Here is a 16,162-nt window from a genome sequence, read left to right on the forward strand (position 1 = left end):
GGGCAGTTTGTCATAAAAAACATCATCTTCTGACACTACGGACCAAAGAAATATAAAGGGATGGAAAACAAAAACACAAATACAAATCCCAAATGAAATCAAGGTCACACATTACTGACTGAAACACAGGAATGATTTTAATGGAAAAAGAAAACAAAACCTAGGACACTGAGATTATGATTAGGATATAAAAAAGCGATGTGCTTATTTCATGATGATGCTATGAGAAGAAACTATAATTTTAAAAATGACAGGTTTTAGCATCTGAATTTGGCTGAACTCAGCTCCATAGACGAAATCACACCCCCACCTTTAGGGAGTTGTTAAAGGTAGTATCATTAATAATTGACTTGAGCAAGTGTATTTCACTCAGACACAATTCTCAAGTGGCCAGACATATGTCCATCAACAGAACCTTGTCACAGCTCAACAGAATTACCCAGCATGCACTCCCCTCATGGGGAAAGAGGAAGCTCTTAACAAGTTCATAAAAAAGCAACAGTATAAATCTGAGGTCACTGAATGAAGCATCCTATTTCACCTTCATCAATATCCAAATTCAATTTGCCTTGTACCTGTCTTCGGTAGTTATGGACTGTTCATTTTGAACAGCATTATTGTAATTCCATCTTTGGCTATAGTGTGCAATTACGGCCAAATGTCTGTAAATTTGTCTCAACAGTTGCTCTGGACTCCAAGTGTTCCAGATCTTTGCCCACAGTACCCCTTCTCACCAACTAACAAATGCAGGTCAATTAGAGTATTATTCTATCTGATTAAAAAATAAACAAATGCAGGTCAATTGGAGTATTATTCTATCTGATTAAAAAATAAACAAATGCAGGTCAATTGGAGTATTATTCTATCTGATTAAAAAATAATACCCATAGATCCTAAGGGTATTATCACAATTTCAATGAAAAATTGAGTAAAATCTGTACAAAGACCAGTAAGGGAGAATCCTTCCGACATGTAGAGAAGGTAAGGGAATGAATGAGGGTAGTAACACTACTCCATAAACAAGGTTTCTTGGAAAATATCCTACTAGCTTGCCTCCTAGACTTAGGGAGTAAGGCAGGGAAACTTGTTCTTTGTCAATTCCTAAGGTTCTAGGCTATCACCTGTTAATCAGTTTTTATTATACATGTGTCTTTCTTGGAGGCTAGAACAAGTTAATGCAATTCCTGTAAAGTCTCTAGGAGAGGAACAGGACAATAGAACTGGCACTAAGGAACACACTCCATAGTCTCTAGAGAAAATAGGAAGCAAAACAGTTACATCGGCAGTAACCGAATGTAACAACAGTGCCTTTTCATACCCAGTAGTGGGAAATGACGGAGGATATTCCTTTCTTTTGAAGAACTAATTTCCTTTTTACAATCTTGTTAAAATGAGGAGCCTCCAATACTGCCATTTGTTCTTTGAGCTGAGTTACAAAATAATATTTCATAAGGGTTGGTTAGTGTGCTGATGCTTTTTTTATGGTGGTTGTAGACATCGAAGGCCTAGAATAAAACATCCTAAAAAAATCAGAGAACTCAAAAAGGAGTCATTGGATAGCTCTGTGCTTGGTTTAAATAAGGGCAACACTCAAATTAAATACAGAAGAAAACATTTCCTTAAGGACAAACCATGGAGATAGCCTCAACTTCATTTAGGATGGGGAAGCCAGTACTAGAAACAAGCTTTTCCAAAAAAAAAATAGCAGAAGAAAAAAGAAGGTTAAAATTAAAGGTGGGAATTTTTAATTCTCCAACCCCAAATGCCTGTTTTTCTTTTTGTGCAGGATAATTGGGGTTAATACAAGTATTTTTAAAAGAAAACTTATCCAATTCAGAATTGGCCTCCACCTTGGAGAGACAATGGCTTGGAGGAAATATTTTAAGTTTTAGATGCTGTAATTAACAGCCCAGTACTGCACACAAAGTTCTACACCGACACCTAAGGAAGCATCAGCACGCTTCCTTTGTTTCCCATAAGTGATTACTTCTCATTCAGTCCAGGTTCCTAGGATATTAAAGAGGCAGATAAAAATGCATAATTAACAGTGAAGGAATATAATGAACAGTACATTTAACAATGAAGAAAAATTATCTTTACTTTTTTTTTTTTTTTTTGCACTGGGGTCTGAAATGAAGATTTTGCAAGTATCTAAAAACAGTGACTATCATCCACAGAAATAAAAATGGATATTTACAATTAGAGATAATTCCCTGCTTATTTCTACCTCAAATATCTAGGAGATTCTTATAATAGAATAACTTTATATATTTTCTATATTCCCATTAGATTTCTCCCAAAATCATAGAGTGAAAGTCCTGTGAGATTTTTCTGAGTGCAAAAAGAGTTTACTATATTGTCAGGTGTGACATCAGATTTACTGCTTTATAATATTGGATAGGGGCATATTCTTACATGAACTGTCATGTAGGAAGATTAAACCTGCTCCTAAAATTTTTTTCCTTAAATTACATTAAACTTTGATTATTGGTTCTCACCACACTTGCCCCAGTTTTGGCTCAAGTGTGACAGGAAATGTCAAAAAGTATCGTGGTGGTGGGAGGGACTTTGCTGCTATAATATCTCCCCTGAGCCATTTGACTTCATTAGGGTGACATTCCAAGACAGTCAGGAATAGTCGGTCCTTTGGTTCTGAACAGCCAAAGCATATCCTTTCCAAAAAGAGATAATCACCAAGACACAAGAAGTTGCTGGGTGGCCAGTCATTTGACCATGTATTTACTTCAGTGAGAAGTGGCTGTCAGATGACCCACAGCAGCAGGAAATAAAGAACAGGAGAGTGAGGAATGTAGTGAGAAGATGAAAATGAAATGAAAAACAATAAAACCAAGCAGATTAAGTCAAGTGCTCCTCAGCAATGAAGCAATGTGACTATCCTCTCAGGTGGCTTTTTTATGACCCCCTCTGTGGTTCATCTTGAAAGAGGGCATACTAGATGTGTTCAGAACTAAAGTCACTGGCCAGAATTTGAGATTTCAGCAGCAGGGAGTATAAAAACACACTGTAGAAAGCACAGACACAGTTCAAATTTCCTGAGTGTGCAATTTTCTCTGAATCTCAATGAGTTGAAAGAATACGTTAGACAGTCATCTGAGGTCACTTGAGGTTTGCTTTCTGAGTGACAGCTTATTTTTACTCTCCTCTTTGATCAACCAGGAACGTCACATGGAGTGGGAGGGACAAATGATCTTGAGAAAAACAAGCAAACAACAAAAAACTAGAGCAGGAGTGGCGAAAATGGGTGTAACAGTCAAGAGTACAACGAGAGTTCAAAAATAAGGTTGGGCTGTTACAGAAAAAACAAACAAACCAAAAGTTAGAAAGAAATGAACTAATAGGCATATAAAAATAGGAAGCCCCAATGTGCCCCAATTAATGATACAGATAAAGAATACAGTTGGCTATATATACACATAATGGTAAATATCTGTCTTGTTACTGCACCAAATGAAATTGGACATCTGATTATATTTTCACCAAATTTGACGGATTCTTTTAGACTGGTCTATATAGAGTATGTGATATAGTTGGACTACTCTTGGGGGCCCTTAAAAGGCACACCTTAACTTATTCCACTGAAAAAGTAGGGAGTTTTTTTCCAGAAGAGCTTCAGGCTTTGATCAAGCTACTACTCACATGGGCAATTCGGTAGCGGGCTCTTGGTAAGTAGCAGGGATTTATTGAGCTTTGGTTAATGATTCTCCCAAGCAATGCAGAGTGGTCAGCTGGCTTATAATATGGGAGACTTGGAGGGGAGTTCTGACAATAAAGGAAGACAATGGGAAAACATGGAATGGGAAAGCCCCAGGTAAGAGACACCATGCAAACAGAAGAGGCAGCAGGAGCCTACAGACAAACGGTGAAGACCTTGAGAGGGAGACCAGCCTTGGGAAAAGGGAAGACGCTCCAGGCAATGTGAGGCATTTAAACCTGGGGAAACCATCCAGCTGAGCAGCCATTCTCAACTCTTCACTTTCACCACACCATAAGGAAAGAGGCTCAAAGGCATTTACTGAAAATGCCAGCAATGATTTATTTCTCAGGGAACATTGACCACATATCACTGAAAAGCACTAGAAAAACATGTCAAAAACTTTGCTCAAGTTCCACAATGCCAATGTGTATACCATCTGTCAACATAAGAACAACCAAAACTGATGTAGAAATGAAAGCTTCAAGAAAATAAAAGTTCTAAATTTTGTGATTTGAGGTGGTGCACAGTTGGAATTTAAATTAACATTCCCCCCTCAAATGAGATAATTTAAATCATAAGAAATAATATCTAAATTACAGAACCTTATGTGACGATTTCTTCCTTTCTTTTATGAATAGTTCTGTATGGAATAGCGTAAGATAATTCCTGCAAAACACAGGTGTTAATGTTCTTTTATTTATATGCCTAGTTGAAGCACTTTGCCTCCTTTGCTGAGAAGGTGCTTTTAAAAGAAGAGTCAGATGACAGTAGCAAAACACACAGCAAAACAATTCTGACCAGAAACATAGGCCTCAGGATTTCCAGGTCATAAATATAGCCAGTCAAAACCATCAATGGATTAAAAGAGAGGAGATAATGTTTACCAACTGTGGGAGTGGTGGCTGCACTCAGGGAATTGGTGGACGATATTGAAGAAGTGCTTTCAGCCCGTGCTAGGGGTGCTATTGGAGGAGGGCTGGAGGAATGGATGGGAGGACTAAAAGGTCTGGGCTGCAGAGAGAAGAGAGATGGAAAATTAGATACACAGGTTGTAGTACTTTCATTCCATATTTTTCATGACTCCCAGTCCCAGCTATAACAACCCAGGTTCTTAAAAGTACAAGAGACACAATTTTTACACTGAAATTGATTATATCGACACCAGATCTTGTAGATGGAGCTAGAGGAACCATAAACCACAAAGTGCTACACTCAATAGGTAAGTGAGACCTAGAGGAGCTGAGACCTGTGATGCGGTCAGTGGTATTTCAGGACTGTGAACTCACATGCTCTCAGGGACTACGCAGGTAATATAATCTGAGAGCTTAACCCCATGGAAAGACATCTGAATACAAAATGCTGTAGTGTGCTAGCTAAACCAAATATTACGAACATCACCAGTTTATGGCTCCTGTGCATAGATTCCAAAGCAATTTACCTCCACTAGAAGTCTCTTTATTGTTCACACAGAATCTGTTCCACCCCTTAGCCTAAAATACGATGTAAGAAACTTCTAGAATAAACTCATTGGGCCACCACTGCTTTATATCTACATAGGGTGCCTACCACCAATAACTTCTCTGCAGTCTTGGGGTCTTTGAAAAGCAAAAAATCAGGACTTGCCCTCTCTTGGGGTCTTTGAAAAGCAAACAGATATAGTGAAAAGAAACACCTCCCTTTCTAAAGATTTAGCATAATTGAGCATGGCTGTCTTGATTTGCATCAAACCCACTGTAGCAAAACTGATGGCCTAGCATTCCTTTTCCTCCCATTTTAGACCCTGCCTTGAAGATGGTAGAGTTTGAGGAGGGTTGAGATGTGTATACCCATACTGTAGCGACTGCCCTTCAGATGCCACCTATCTGGGCCATTTGTACAAGAGACCTGAGGCTTGGACCCGAAGCGGAGATGGCCTGTGGGAAGGTTTTTCACTCCTGTTTGTCACTCTCACCATGAGTTTCTGAGCAAGCCAGGGCAGAAGGGAACATACCACATCTCCAACTCCAGGTTTTCCTGGAGGTAGCTTTGGCCGAGATGGAGGCCGGGGAGGAGGTGGAGGGGGGGTGGTGCTGCTGCAAGGAACCAAAGGAGTGGCTGGCCGAGCAGGGGACGATGCACCTGAAAAACAAGCTGGTGTTAAAAGGGGATGGAAACAGGTGGCCAAAGTGATGTCATCACTTAATCTCTCCTTCCCCATTCCCACAGTGCGATGCCAGTCCCAGACACTTTTTTTTTCACTTCAGCCATTACTATATTCAACACTGTAGCAGGTGGTATTTTTTTTAATACAGAAAAAAAAATCACTCAGTTGAACTGTGGTTGATGGCAGAAGCTGAAGCTCATTGCCTTTTGTTGTCATGTGACACCCAGTGAAAGGTAAATCTTTTACTTAGTGACAGAAAATACATATTTTAAAACTCTTTTTGATCGGTGGAGGGTAGCTTTCATTTTGACCACATACCCACCAAAAGTTCTTTTGCTTTTTGTGTATTTGGCATTTAGTTATGTCCTAGATGCAAATGAAAGTTAGAACTTGAAGGAAAATGAATTATTTTTCCACATTATTTAAACATGAATAAGAGAATTACCCTGTTTACTATGCTTCAAGATATGAGTGCTAACTTTAGAAATGTAAGCAAACACTTGTTGGTAAGCAAAGGAAAAACTGTAGGAAGGTACATTAGCTGTTGCATGAGCATTTTGCGTTTAGAAGCTTGACAGAAACACATTGAATTGAAAGGATTTTCTGTTTTGAAGGAGGCTGCTTAGGAATCTGGTCCACATAGAGTTTGTCCACGATGATTTTTGGGATGATTTTTAAAAGAGCCTCTTGGATTTACTTTTCTGGCTGTCAATGACAAACATGTGAAACACAGACGACACACAGAGGCGGGCATGCACACCAATCAGCACACCAGCAGGGTCTCAGATCAGGGGTCTGCCTCTCATCACACCTGTGTCTGGGATTCGTGGGTAAACTGCTTGGCTAAAACCCTTAAGAAAGTCAAACCAATATTCCAAATAGCTCTTGTTCAAAAACGTTGCAACTACTCCAGATGTCTTGTCACTTTGGTTAGTAGTACAGGTGTCAAACCATTTTAAGAAAATTTTAAGAAATCCTGCCCCAGGAAAATACCTCTCCCCCTCCCCACCTCCCTCCAATAAGCCACAAAACTGCTCCCTGGAGAATCCCAGACCAGCATCTCCCTCTCCAGATTTTCAGATTCTCAAAGAAGTTGAGCAACAAACTCATCATTTCAGCATCTGCTCTCATCTTAGGAGAGTCCCTGGGGGTCAACTTTGCTCCTCTTGTTTGAACAGCCTGAAATCTTGAGCATGTTGTGTTTCTCTGTGCTGTTTATTCTAAGTAGAATTTCAGTAGTGGGAAATCCAAAAATAATTTCAACATCCCCATCCCTGCACCCACCTCCTCTCTATCACTACCACCTTTTTACTATATTCTTACTTTTTATTTTATTGGGCCAGAATCTCTGTTAGCCATTATCTTATTTTTATCTCCACAGTAAGCATTAGAGGAAGGTCTTGTTACCGTTTCAATGGAAAGTAAAGCTCAGAGATATTCAGTAACTTGCTGAAGCTCACACAGCTCAAATGATCTATTTAACTCCAAAACTCAAGCTCAAATGCAATGTCTTGTAGCTTTAGGTGAATTGTGGAGTTCAACATCTTGCATAAATTAGCCTGGTCCTATTTTTGCATGGGCAACTTGCACATACATCTCTCAATATGAATATTATTAGTCTTTTTGCTAATCTTCTCTTTAACAAAAAAAAAAAAAAAGGGGGGGGTATATTTTGACAAGTCTCACTATAAGGATTTCTTTCAAGTTAATAAATTTACACCCAGGATGGTTGCAGAAAACAGAAGTGACAGCAAAGACATGGGAAATAAGCTTTTAAACAGCCAGCTTTGTCAGGAAGTCCCCTGGGGCTTTTGGGGAGTTTTATTTTGCTGGAAAACCATGTACAGGAATGGCTCAAAATGTCTATTCATGGGTCTACTTCCAAGAAATAATGTTCTGAATCAATCTCAGAAAAGGTCAGCTACTTGTCCTTTTCCTACATGTTCCAGAAGGGAAATTTTAAAGACTACTTTCAATAATGCTTGGGGAAGTGTAAAGGGATTATCATCAAGGCGTATAGAATACTGAAAAAACTGGATGAAAAGACAGATTATCCGAGTTGGCCCTGCCTGCCTCTTATCAACCAGGGAATCTTAACCTCTCTGAATCTCAGCTTCCTGTTTTAAAAAATGAGACATGCTTCTCCCTTATAAGGTAGTTGCAACAATCAAAATGGAAAATGCTTATGAAAGTGTTTGCTAAACTATAAAATGCTATAAAAATGGAAGGCAATAGATGATGACGACGGTAAAGATGTGTCTTTTGATAAAGACAGAACTAAAAGCAAGGAAAGAAGAGTCTATTAACTGTTTTTCTTTATGGACACTTTATTTAACTCCTTTTCCCTCACTGGATTGACTTAATTACTTTGTTATGCAGTTGGAGGACACTGAGGGAGTGTTTAAGAATCCAACCCTACTTGACAGAACCCTGAGGATCAGGAGAGGATATTCAGGGCCTGAGGGGGTATTTCACAACTAAACTAAGGCTTCCCATGCTTTTGTGAGATTACACTATTATTTAGTATTATAAGAGCTACAGGTTATCATTTATACAGGTCTATCATTCTCGGATCTTCAATTATACTTTCATTTCCCCTTCAAGCAGTGTTTATTCCCAAGAACCATGCTGGAAAATAATGAGACAACATCTCCAGTTAAGGCTTAACTTTAAAAAAATCACATGTATATTATCTGAGTTTTGTGAGTTCAAAAATGTTGGCAACCATTGACATATTCTCAACCCATATGCTGCTCTCAACCTAAAGTTCCATCATAGTTTCTCTGGTAACCCTTGAAAACAACACAATTATAACTTCAACTTTCATCTCTCTTTGTGTGTCTAAGTGGGTGGGTGGGTGAGGGTGGCAGTGGGAGCTCTGGTGGAGACGTGGTAAATGGAATCCAAGAGACCTGGGGTCAGATCCTGGCTCTGCTACTTATTAGCTTTGTGACTATGGCCAAGTTCCATCTTTGAGCTTCTGTTTCCTTTCTGTAAAATGAGGCGAATGCACCGCAATGCTGTGGGAAGAATCAAGTGAAATAAAATATATGCATTTCAAAATATGTAAGAAACTAAACAGCCTTTTCCAATTGTGTTTCTTAGAACACAATTCCATCATGTATTTGAAGAAAGTATTAAATGTGTGTGGGAATGGTTACAAACTATGTTTCTTTTTCAGTGACCAGCACATTACAAGTCCTAAAACAGCCCTGTCCCATGGAGCTTTCTGCAGTGATGGAAAATGTTCTAGAATGAGTGCTGTCCAATTAGATGGACACTAGTCACATGTGCCCATTGAGCACTTGAATTGTGCCTACTGCATCAAAGAACTATTTTTCATTTTAATTAATTATAATTAAGATTAAAATAGCCACATGTGGCTAGTGGCTTTCATATGGAACATTGCTGCTCTAAAAAGACGTGTAATTAGGAAATATATTTGACTAATTGAAACCCAGGTACCCCAAACTCATTTGCTTATGGATGTGTATGTGCATGTATCTGTGTCTAACATCTTTTAATATTGCTTTAGTATCCCAAGTTGGAGAACGTTGCACAGAAGAACATTCTATCTTTACTAACACCTCTCTTTCCCTGGCCTCCACATTTGCTGCAGGCCAATGAGACTCTTTCTCCTCCCCATCCCCTGGCACACAACCACACAGAAGAGAGAGCCTTTGCCAAGAATCAGAGTTTGCATTCCAGTAAAGCCATGTTCAGGCCAAGCTAGGTATTTTTAACTTTTGCCACAAGGAAATTAAACGTCTTGAAGTAAATCCTTAACTTACAACTGTTTTTCAACAGCAGGTAACTCTTTTGATTGACAAAGCTGCCTTGTGAGAATTGCCTAAAATTGGTGGGTGACAGTTACCTTGCTTTGAATGAGATTTTTTAAAGTGAGCATAATGGTATTCAATGAAACAAAGCAAGACCTAAGTGTTATAAAGAGCAGGGAGTTAAAAGCATCGCTACTTTTTAAAACATGAGGCCATATCCTATTGTTGTAATCCTAAATTCACATTTCTGCCAGTCTGTGTATATTCCATCAATAAAACCTTAAGCAGCAAATAAACTGGGACTTAATTAAAGAGATAATGGTGCAAAGTTTCATTTATTCATGAGCTTCACTGGCCCAGTTCAATCTGCCACTTAGAAATTCAATCCTTCATACCAGCAAAGTATAGGGTTTTTTTCCAGCTCAATTATTAAGAATCAATAGATTTTACTGGCAGCATTTTCAAGTAATTAAAATAAGGGTATGGAAGCTAAACATTAAAACAACAACAAAACTCCCAAAGGTTCCAGAAAGAAAGACAAAGCTCCTCTCTCCACTGATTACACCAGTGGTCAATTCAATTACACAGACATCCTCCAGAGCTTGTGGAAGGTAGTGGAGGAAACAGATGAAAAACAAAGCTTCCCTGTCCGCTCCTCCCCCCACAAGAGCTTAGTGGCCTGCTACTGGAGAGAGGGCATTATTTCTTGAAAAGCCCTTTCAGAAGACTGAGAGCCTGGCCCAGGAAAGACAACAGAAATGTGCCCCTCTTCCGCAACAGAAGACCAACTTCTCTGGGTTTTGGTCTAAACTGAAGGCTTTACCTAGGGACCCTTTATTATCTTTACAGAGAAGTTGGGAGCTTATATCCCAGAAAAAGACCTAAAAAAAGCAACAGAGGATGAAGGTGGGTGCTCTAACCTTCTAGAATTATAGAGATGAGCACTGAGGGGTATGTTTTAAGAGAATATCGGTGATCTTATTGATGCAGTGCAGGTGGGTGTCAGTTATCAAGTAAGTTTGGGATACTTTGTAACTAAACCTTACAAGAGTGCCTGTAGACAACAGTGGTTACAAATACTAGTTATGGATTAGACAGACCTGAGTATGAATCCCAAGACTATCATCTCTAGCTGAGGAAATATGGGAAAATTACTGGATACCTCTGAGCCTCAGTTTTCCCATCTGTAAAGTAGGGGAAATAAGAGTACCTACCACATGAGGTTGTTGTGAGTATAAAATAATATGCACTTAGCATGGTGCCAGGACAAGAAATTATAGCTGTTGCTATTACTGGCAAAATAAAGGCTCTCAAATGTCCTATGGTAAAAAAGAAAATTAACAAAATCTGAATTTGTTTTGACACATGCTTTTCAGACTTATCTGAGTATTGAATAGTTTTCATTTTTCATACTTACAGAGGAACTTGCACACACAGAGCAAACACTGAAAGGTACTCCAATGGAAGAGGCAGCAATGAGGACTACTAGAACAGAGACAAGTGTCTTAACTAACTTAAACTTGGTGTCCTCTTTCAAAGCAAAGGAAAAGCAAATAGCACATGGCACCCCAGGAAGGTGCCTAAACCAAACCCACAGGCATGGGAGGGTCTTGCCAGGCAAAGGTGTGCACCAGTGGGATAAACAGCATGGAAGAAGATGCTTAAGAAAAATAGAAAAATCTTGGTCTTTCTTTGGTATGCATGGCAGGTTTTCCCATCTTTTCATAGTGATAGATCACAAAATGAAGCTTCAAATAAGAAAAAAACAAAAACTCAGACTCAGTGTCAACATTTGCATATGTTATTCTAAAACTTATGTTTCTGATGGCCTTTCCCATCACCTGTCACCACACTTAGAGTTGACAGGATAGGCTGATGAGCACGTCAAAATGAAACCAGAGACCAATTTGTCTTTAGTGGCAGCCTGATTAGGTTGGGGATGTAGTGAGGTATCTTCTTTTTGCTGTCCCCTAAAAGCTCATTTTCTAACTTTGTTTTTCTGAAATAAATTAGAGGGGCTAACACAGTTCTCCTCTCACACAAAAAGAAAGAAAGAGAAAAGAGAAAAAGAGAGAGAGAGAGAAAACAACAACAACACAACCCACATTGACTTACAAAAACTAGGGCTCTTGGGGAAAAGAAATTAATTAACTTGATCTGGGGAATCCTTTTACAATATATATGTATATCGAATCATTACGTTGTGTACTTTAAATAGCTTACAATTTTATTTGTCAATTATACCTCAATAAAGCTGAAAACAAAACAAACTAAAAACAAAACAAAATAAAACTAGGGTTGTTGTGGAGACATCTGACGAGGAAATCAGACATTTTACATAAAACTTACTGGCTATGAAATCTGTCTTTCTAGAACTTTCCTGAATTCCAAACAATGACATCACAGCTTTGCTTAAAAACATACACTCCCTAACTGCAGGGTGGGAGGCTGGGCAGAACACATCCACAGACTTGCACTATGACTGCGAGCATTCAATGGACTAGGGCATGCCACGGGGCCACAGGGCACCCGAACCAGAGCAGGGATGATGGAAGCTCTATAGGCAACTGCCAGGAAGGAGGGTGTTGCTCAGACTGCAGCAGCCATGGCCATTCCCAGTCACATGAAGCACACTCAAACAGTAAAACGTACCACTGGTGGTCCCCGTACCACTGCCCGAGCCAGGTCCGGGGGATGAAACCACAGTTCTGTAGGTGGGTGGTGGTGGGGGAGGCGGAGTTGCTCTCTGTCCCAACCCAAAATCTTTAGGAGATGAGATTGTTTCTAAGTAATCATCTTTAATGAAGCTCTGCTCAGCGACTTTCTTCTGGACTTCTTCTAAATTGAGCGGCGATGGTATATTTCGCAGAGGACCAGGGGGCCCAGGAGGGCCTGGGGGGCCTGGAGGACTTGGGGAGCCCAGAACTGGGGAGTCATCTGGGTTATCTGATGCAGCTGGTGGGGATACCACCTTTTCCCTTGGAGTCAACTCTGGAGTAACATGTTCCGGGGATGTATCAGAAAAATGGACCCACTTTTCTTCAGCATTAACAGCAACAGACTTGGGGGACAACACTGGGCCAAAAATGCTGTCCAGGTCATTGATTGATGGTAGTTTTTCAATTTTGACCTCTGTGGCTGACTGGTCCTTTCCTGTGGTTAAAGTAGTTGATTTTAAATTTTAATTGAGTTTAATATTATTTGTAAGGGGTGGGAGGGGTGAGGCCAAGCTTGGTAAGTAGGTGGCCTTCCTAGGTGCTTCACTGGGCATATTTCATGATGTAAAAGTATCTTGATCGGAGCTGAAGGGGAGGGGAGGGTTCCCTGCCTCCAGAATGTGAGCATCATCTTTCTTTGTGATTATCTACCCTTCCGCAGGGTGACCCCCGTTAGCTACTTTTACCATCATCGAAAGTGCTGAGAATGCTGTGCTCTCAAGGGCTGCTCCCAAGAGTGCAGAGCGTGATCATTCTGAGGAGGCAGTGCTAGAGTCACCAAAAATACAGGTTCGGGGACTACAAATGCCCAAAGGGCTGTCCCTTGTGAAAATCTGGCCCACTGAAATACGTGTAATACAGTAAAAAAAGGTAGCTGAAAAATCACCCTCACATTTGATGATCTACTCTAGCATATTAAATAAAAATGTTTGGTGAAACTAATTATAATATCTGTTAGTTTAAAAAAATAGCACATAATTAGCTGTATATCTTCCACTTTAAATATACCAGAAACACTGTACAAAGATTATTTAAAGGGATAGTTCCACATGTATATTATACACATATATAACCCACACACAACACACACATAGGTTATTGAAAAGACATTCACTGCTTACTAGAATTGTTACATACATATATACCTGTTTCACAGGGAAGAAAATTATAAAAACATTTGTATAATTTCTTTTTTCATCAAATCTAATTGGTTAACATCAAAGGCATGACTGTGATATAAATATATATCTATCTATCTGAAGTCCCGAGACAGAAAATTATGTTTTGATAAATATTAATATCAGCTATTCTTTTTTATTCTTATCAGTCATATGAGAAAAAAATTCAAAACTACCTTCTAGACCTTGGCAGAAAAGATTTGATAACAATTGTAGTGTGAGGAAGTGTACTTTTTAAAAACTGAGGCTGTTCAAATTAAAAATTGTTACCTAAATAATTGCAAGGCATGAGCAGAAGCAACCAGCTTAATGCTTCCATATTTCACATTTGAAAGGAGTTCACATTCAAGGTTCCAAGGCTATAGAGAAATGAGGCAGCAGTGTGCATAGCCCACAATACTTATAATTTCAGGTAAATGTATTTATATGTAACATATTTATAGAGATACAAGGGGCCAAAATGCTTTGAACTTGCAAACGCCTTTCCTGATGACACTCTGGATGACTTCCTGTTGGGTTTGAGTCAATATAAATTTCATAAATGACGGGGTTTTACATTTGCTCTTGTTGACAAATATCCCACTCTGTAGCTATCAAACTCACCAGGCTGCATAAATAGCAAAGGATGATGCATGGAGCTGCAATAGCATTCCAAAGGTGATAAAGAACACATTCTGAAGGCTCAGACACATAAAATAACCATTACTGCTTTTGTCTTGCGAGCCCAATAAGACTAGGTAGATTATAAATTGAATATGTAGCATTGATTTTAATAGAAGAACAAGATGTGCCTTAGAAATTATTTGTCTAATGGCATGCAGCACTTGCTTATTATATGTCATCATCTTTGCACATCTTTTTGCCATGGGAAGATAGGTACTTTTATGATTACTAAGAAAAAAATTCCCCACCGCCCGAGCTTACCAGTATGCTGCACATCCTGGGAACTATTTCATGTCTTTATAGACTAAACAGTTTTAATTCTGGCAAAAATGTTGTCCGTTCTTAGAAAATTAACAGTTGTGTCTTGAGACTATTAATTTGCATATCATGAAAATGAGATCCAACGAAGTGACATGTCAATTAAACAAGGACTTTCGACATTGAGATTTTTTTCTTTCATTTTACAAGTAAATGCGACCCTCATTCAGCAATAATATACAGAGGGAAAATTAGTTGAGAAAGTGAATGTTTTTGTGAAACTTGAGAGTGATTCTTTAAAATAAGCCTTCGTGATAGAGTGTAACAGACGTAAAACTAAACGCAAACATTTTCATGGTTAGTCTAGTCTACAGCTTGCAACATATGATGGGTACGTCAAGGCCCGGGATACTGTTCTGATTGCCACATCATCCTGGAACAGAAAGACTAAAGCTTACCTGGTCCAACTGTGAGGGGGGAGCCAGTTCGGGGTGGGGTGGCTGGTACATTTTTTGGAGGCAGTGGAGGAGGTGCTGCAAAGAGATGAGAAGCCAAGCATTATTGACTACTTTCTCCCTGAGTTACACAGTATTCTGTAGTGAAGCAGGATTTAAGCTTTCATTTGTATTCTTGCTCTCAGAAATGGAATAGCCATTAATGGTCTAAATATATATATTTTTAAATTCAAAGCTAAGGGACTGATGCAGGACCCATTCAGATTCTTCCACTTCATGATAATAAAAATTTGCCAAAAGAATGTCAGATAGTAACCATAATAATATTATCATTTTAATAATTCATTACTATATGACAAAAATCCTGTACTCGGAACTAGGTACATAGGATTGAATAAAAGGAGCCTCTGCCCTCAAGGACTTTCTGACTTAATCATTAGGTATCATATTAACACAGTTACAATCCAGGGTGTGACTAAGGAAAAGAGAACAGCTTGGGTGGGGACTCAGGTGAGAAGTTCTTAACATAGTCAGGATACTATATCCAGTCTTTGGAAATACTAGATCACGTGGCTTTATATGGATTGAGTCTGAAAGATTTCTCTAAGTTATATGTCTTAAATTTTAGTATATTTTCTAAAGTCTGAAGCAAAATGACTTGAATCAAAGACTTGTAACACTTTACCTTGGTAAAACTTACAGCAAAAAATACCTCTGAAGATAAAAAAAGGTATTGTGTTATGGCTCCAATCCTTCTGAACTAGACTTGTCATTTTGTAGGCAAAATTAGGAATTACTGCTTCAACAGTACTTTTGTTTTTATCCTTTCTTTAAATGAATGTTTTCTTGTCACTGGCCATATTTGTTATATCCAAAAAGTTCATTCCACTGCGGTTCTAATCCTTTGAAAATACATCTTTGAAAGTTCAAGATTAAAAAGTATTGATTTTTTTCTGTTTTATAAAGGAAATATTCTCAGAAAGAATGGATCACATGGCTTTACAGCAACATTTCCAACAAACAGCCTTTTGGGCTGTTGATTAGGAATCCCTTAATTCCTATGATTATTTTTAGTCATCAAAAAGCAGAGCCCTGGGGATGCTGACTGGAAAAAGTATTAATTGGTCTCTATGCGAACCTCACAGAGTAAAAATACCCTCTGCATCCCCCCACCATTCCCAAACACCTTTCTCTAAGATCCAATCTTCCTCCCATAGGATTTTTAAGGAGTGCTTTCCCCATGCACATCTGCTA

At 38.9% G+C, this 16,162-nt stretch overlaps 1 protein-coding gene across 7 annotated transcripts in view; it reads right to left on the reverse strand.

The window, feature by feature from the left end:
- Positions 1-16,162, reverse strand: part of SGIP1 (SH3GL interacting endocytic adaptor 1) — a 212,330-nt gene that overhangs the window by 46,080 nt on the left and 150,088 nt on the right. For 6 of the 7 annotated variants that reach the window (XM_079777594.1, XM_079777593.1, XM_079777595.1 and 3 more), the window contains 3 exons: positions 14,912-14,986; positions 5,706-5,833; positions 4,600-4,726 (listed from right to left, as the gene is read on the reverse strand). In XM_079777594.1, coding sequence (XP_079633720.1) covers positions 4,600-4,726; positions 5,706-5,833; positions 14,912-14,986 — 330 coding nt within the window. Of the gene's footprint in view, positions 1-4,599; positions 4,727-5,705; positions 5,834-12,289; positions 12,791-14,911; positions 14,987-16,162 lie in introns of all 7 variants that reach the window. The other variant, XM_079777589.1, reaches the window with a different exon arrangement.

This window comes from Cnephaeus nilssonii (genome assembly GCF_951640355.1).
Source record: "Cnephaeus nilssonii genome assembly, chromosome: 7".
Taxonomy (NCBI): domain Eukaryota; kingdom Metazoa; phylum Chordata; class Mammalia; order Chiroptera; family Vespertilionidae; genus Cnephaeus; species Cnephaeus nilssonii.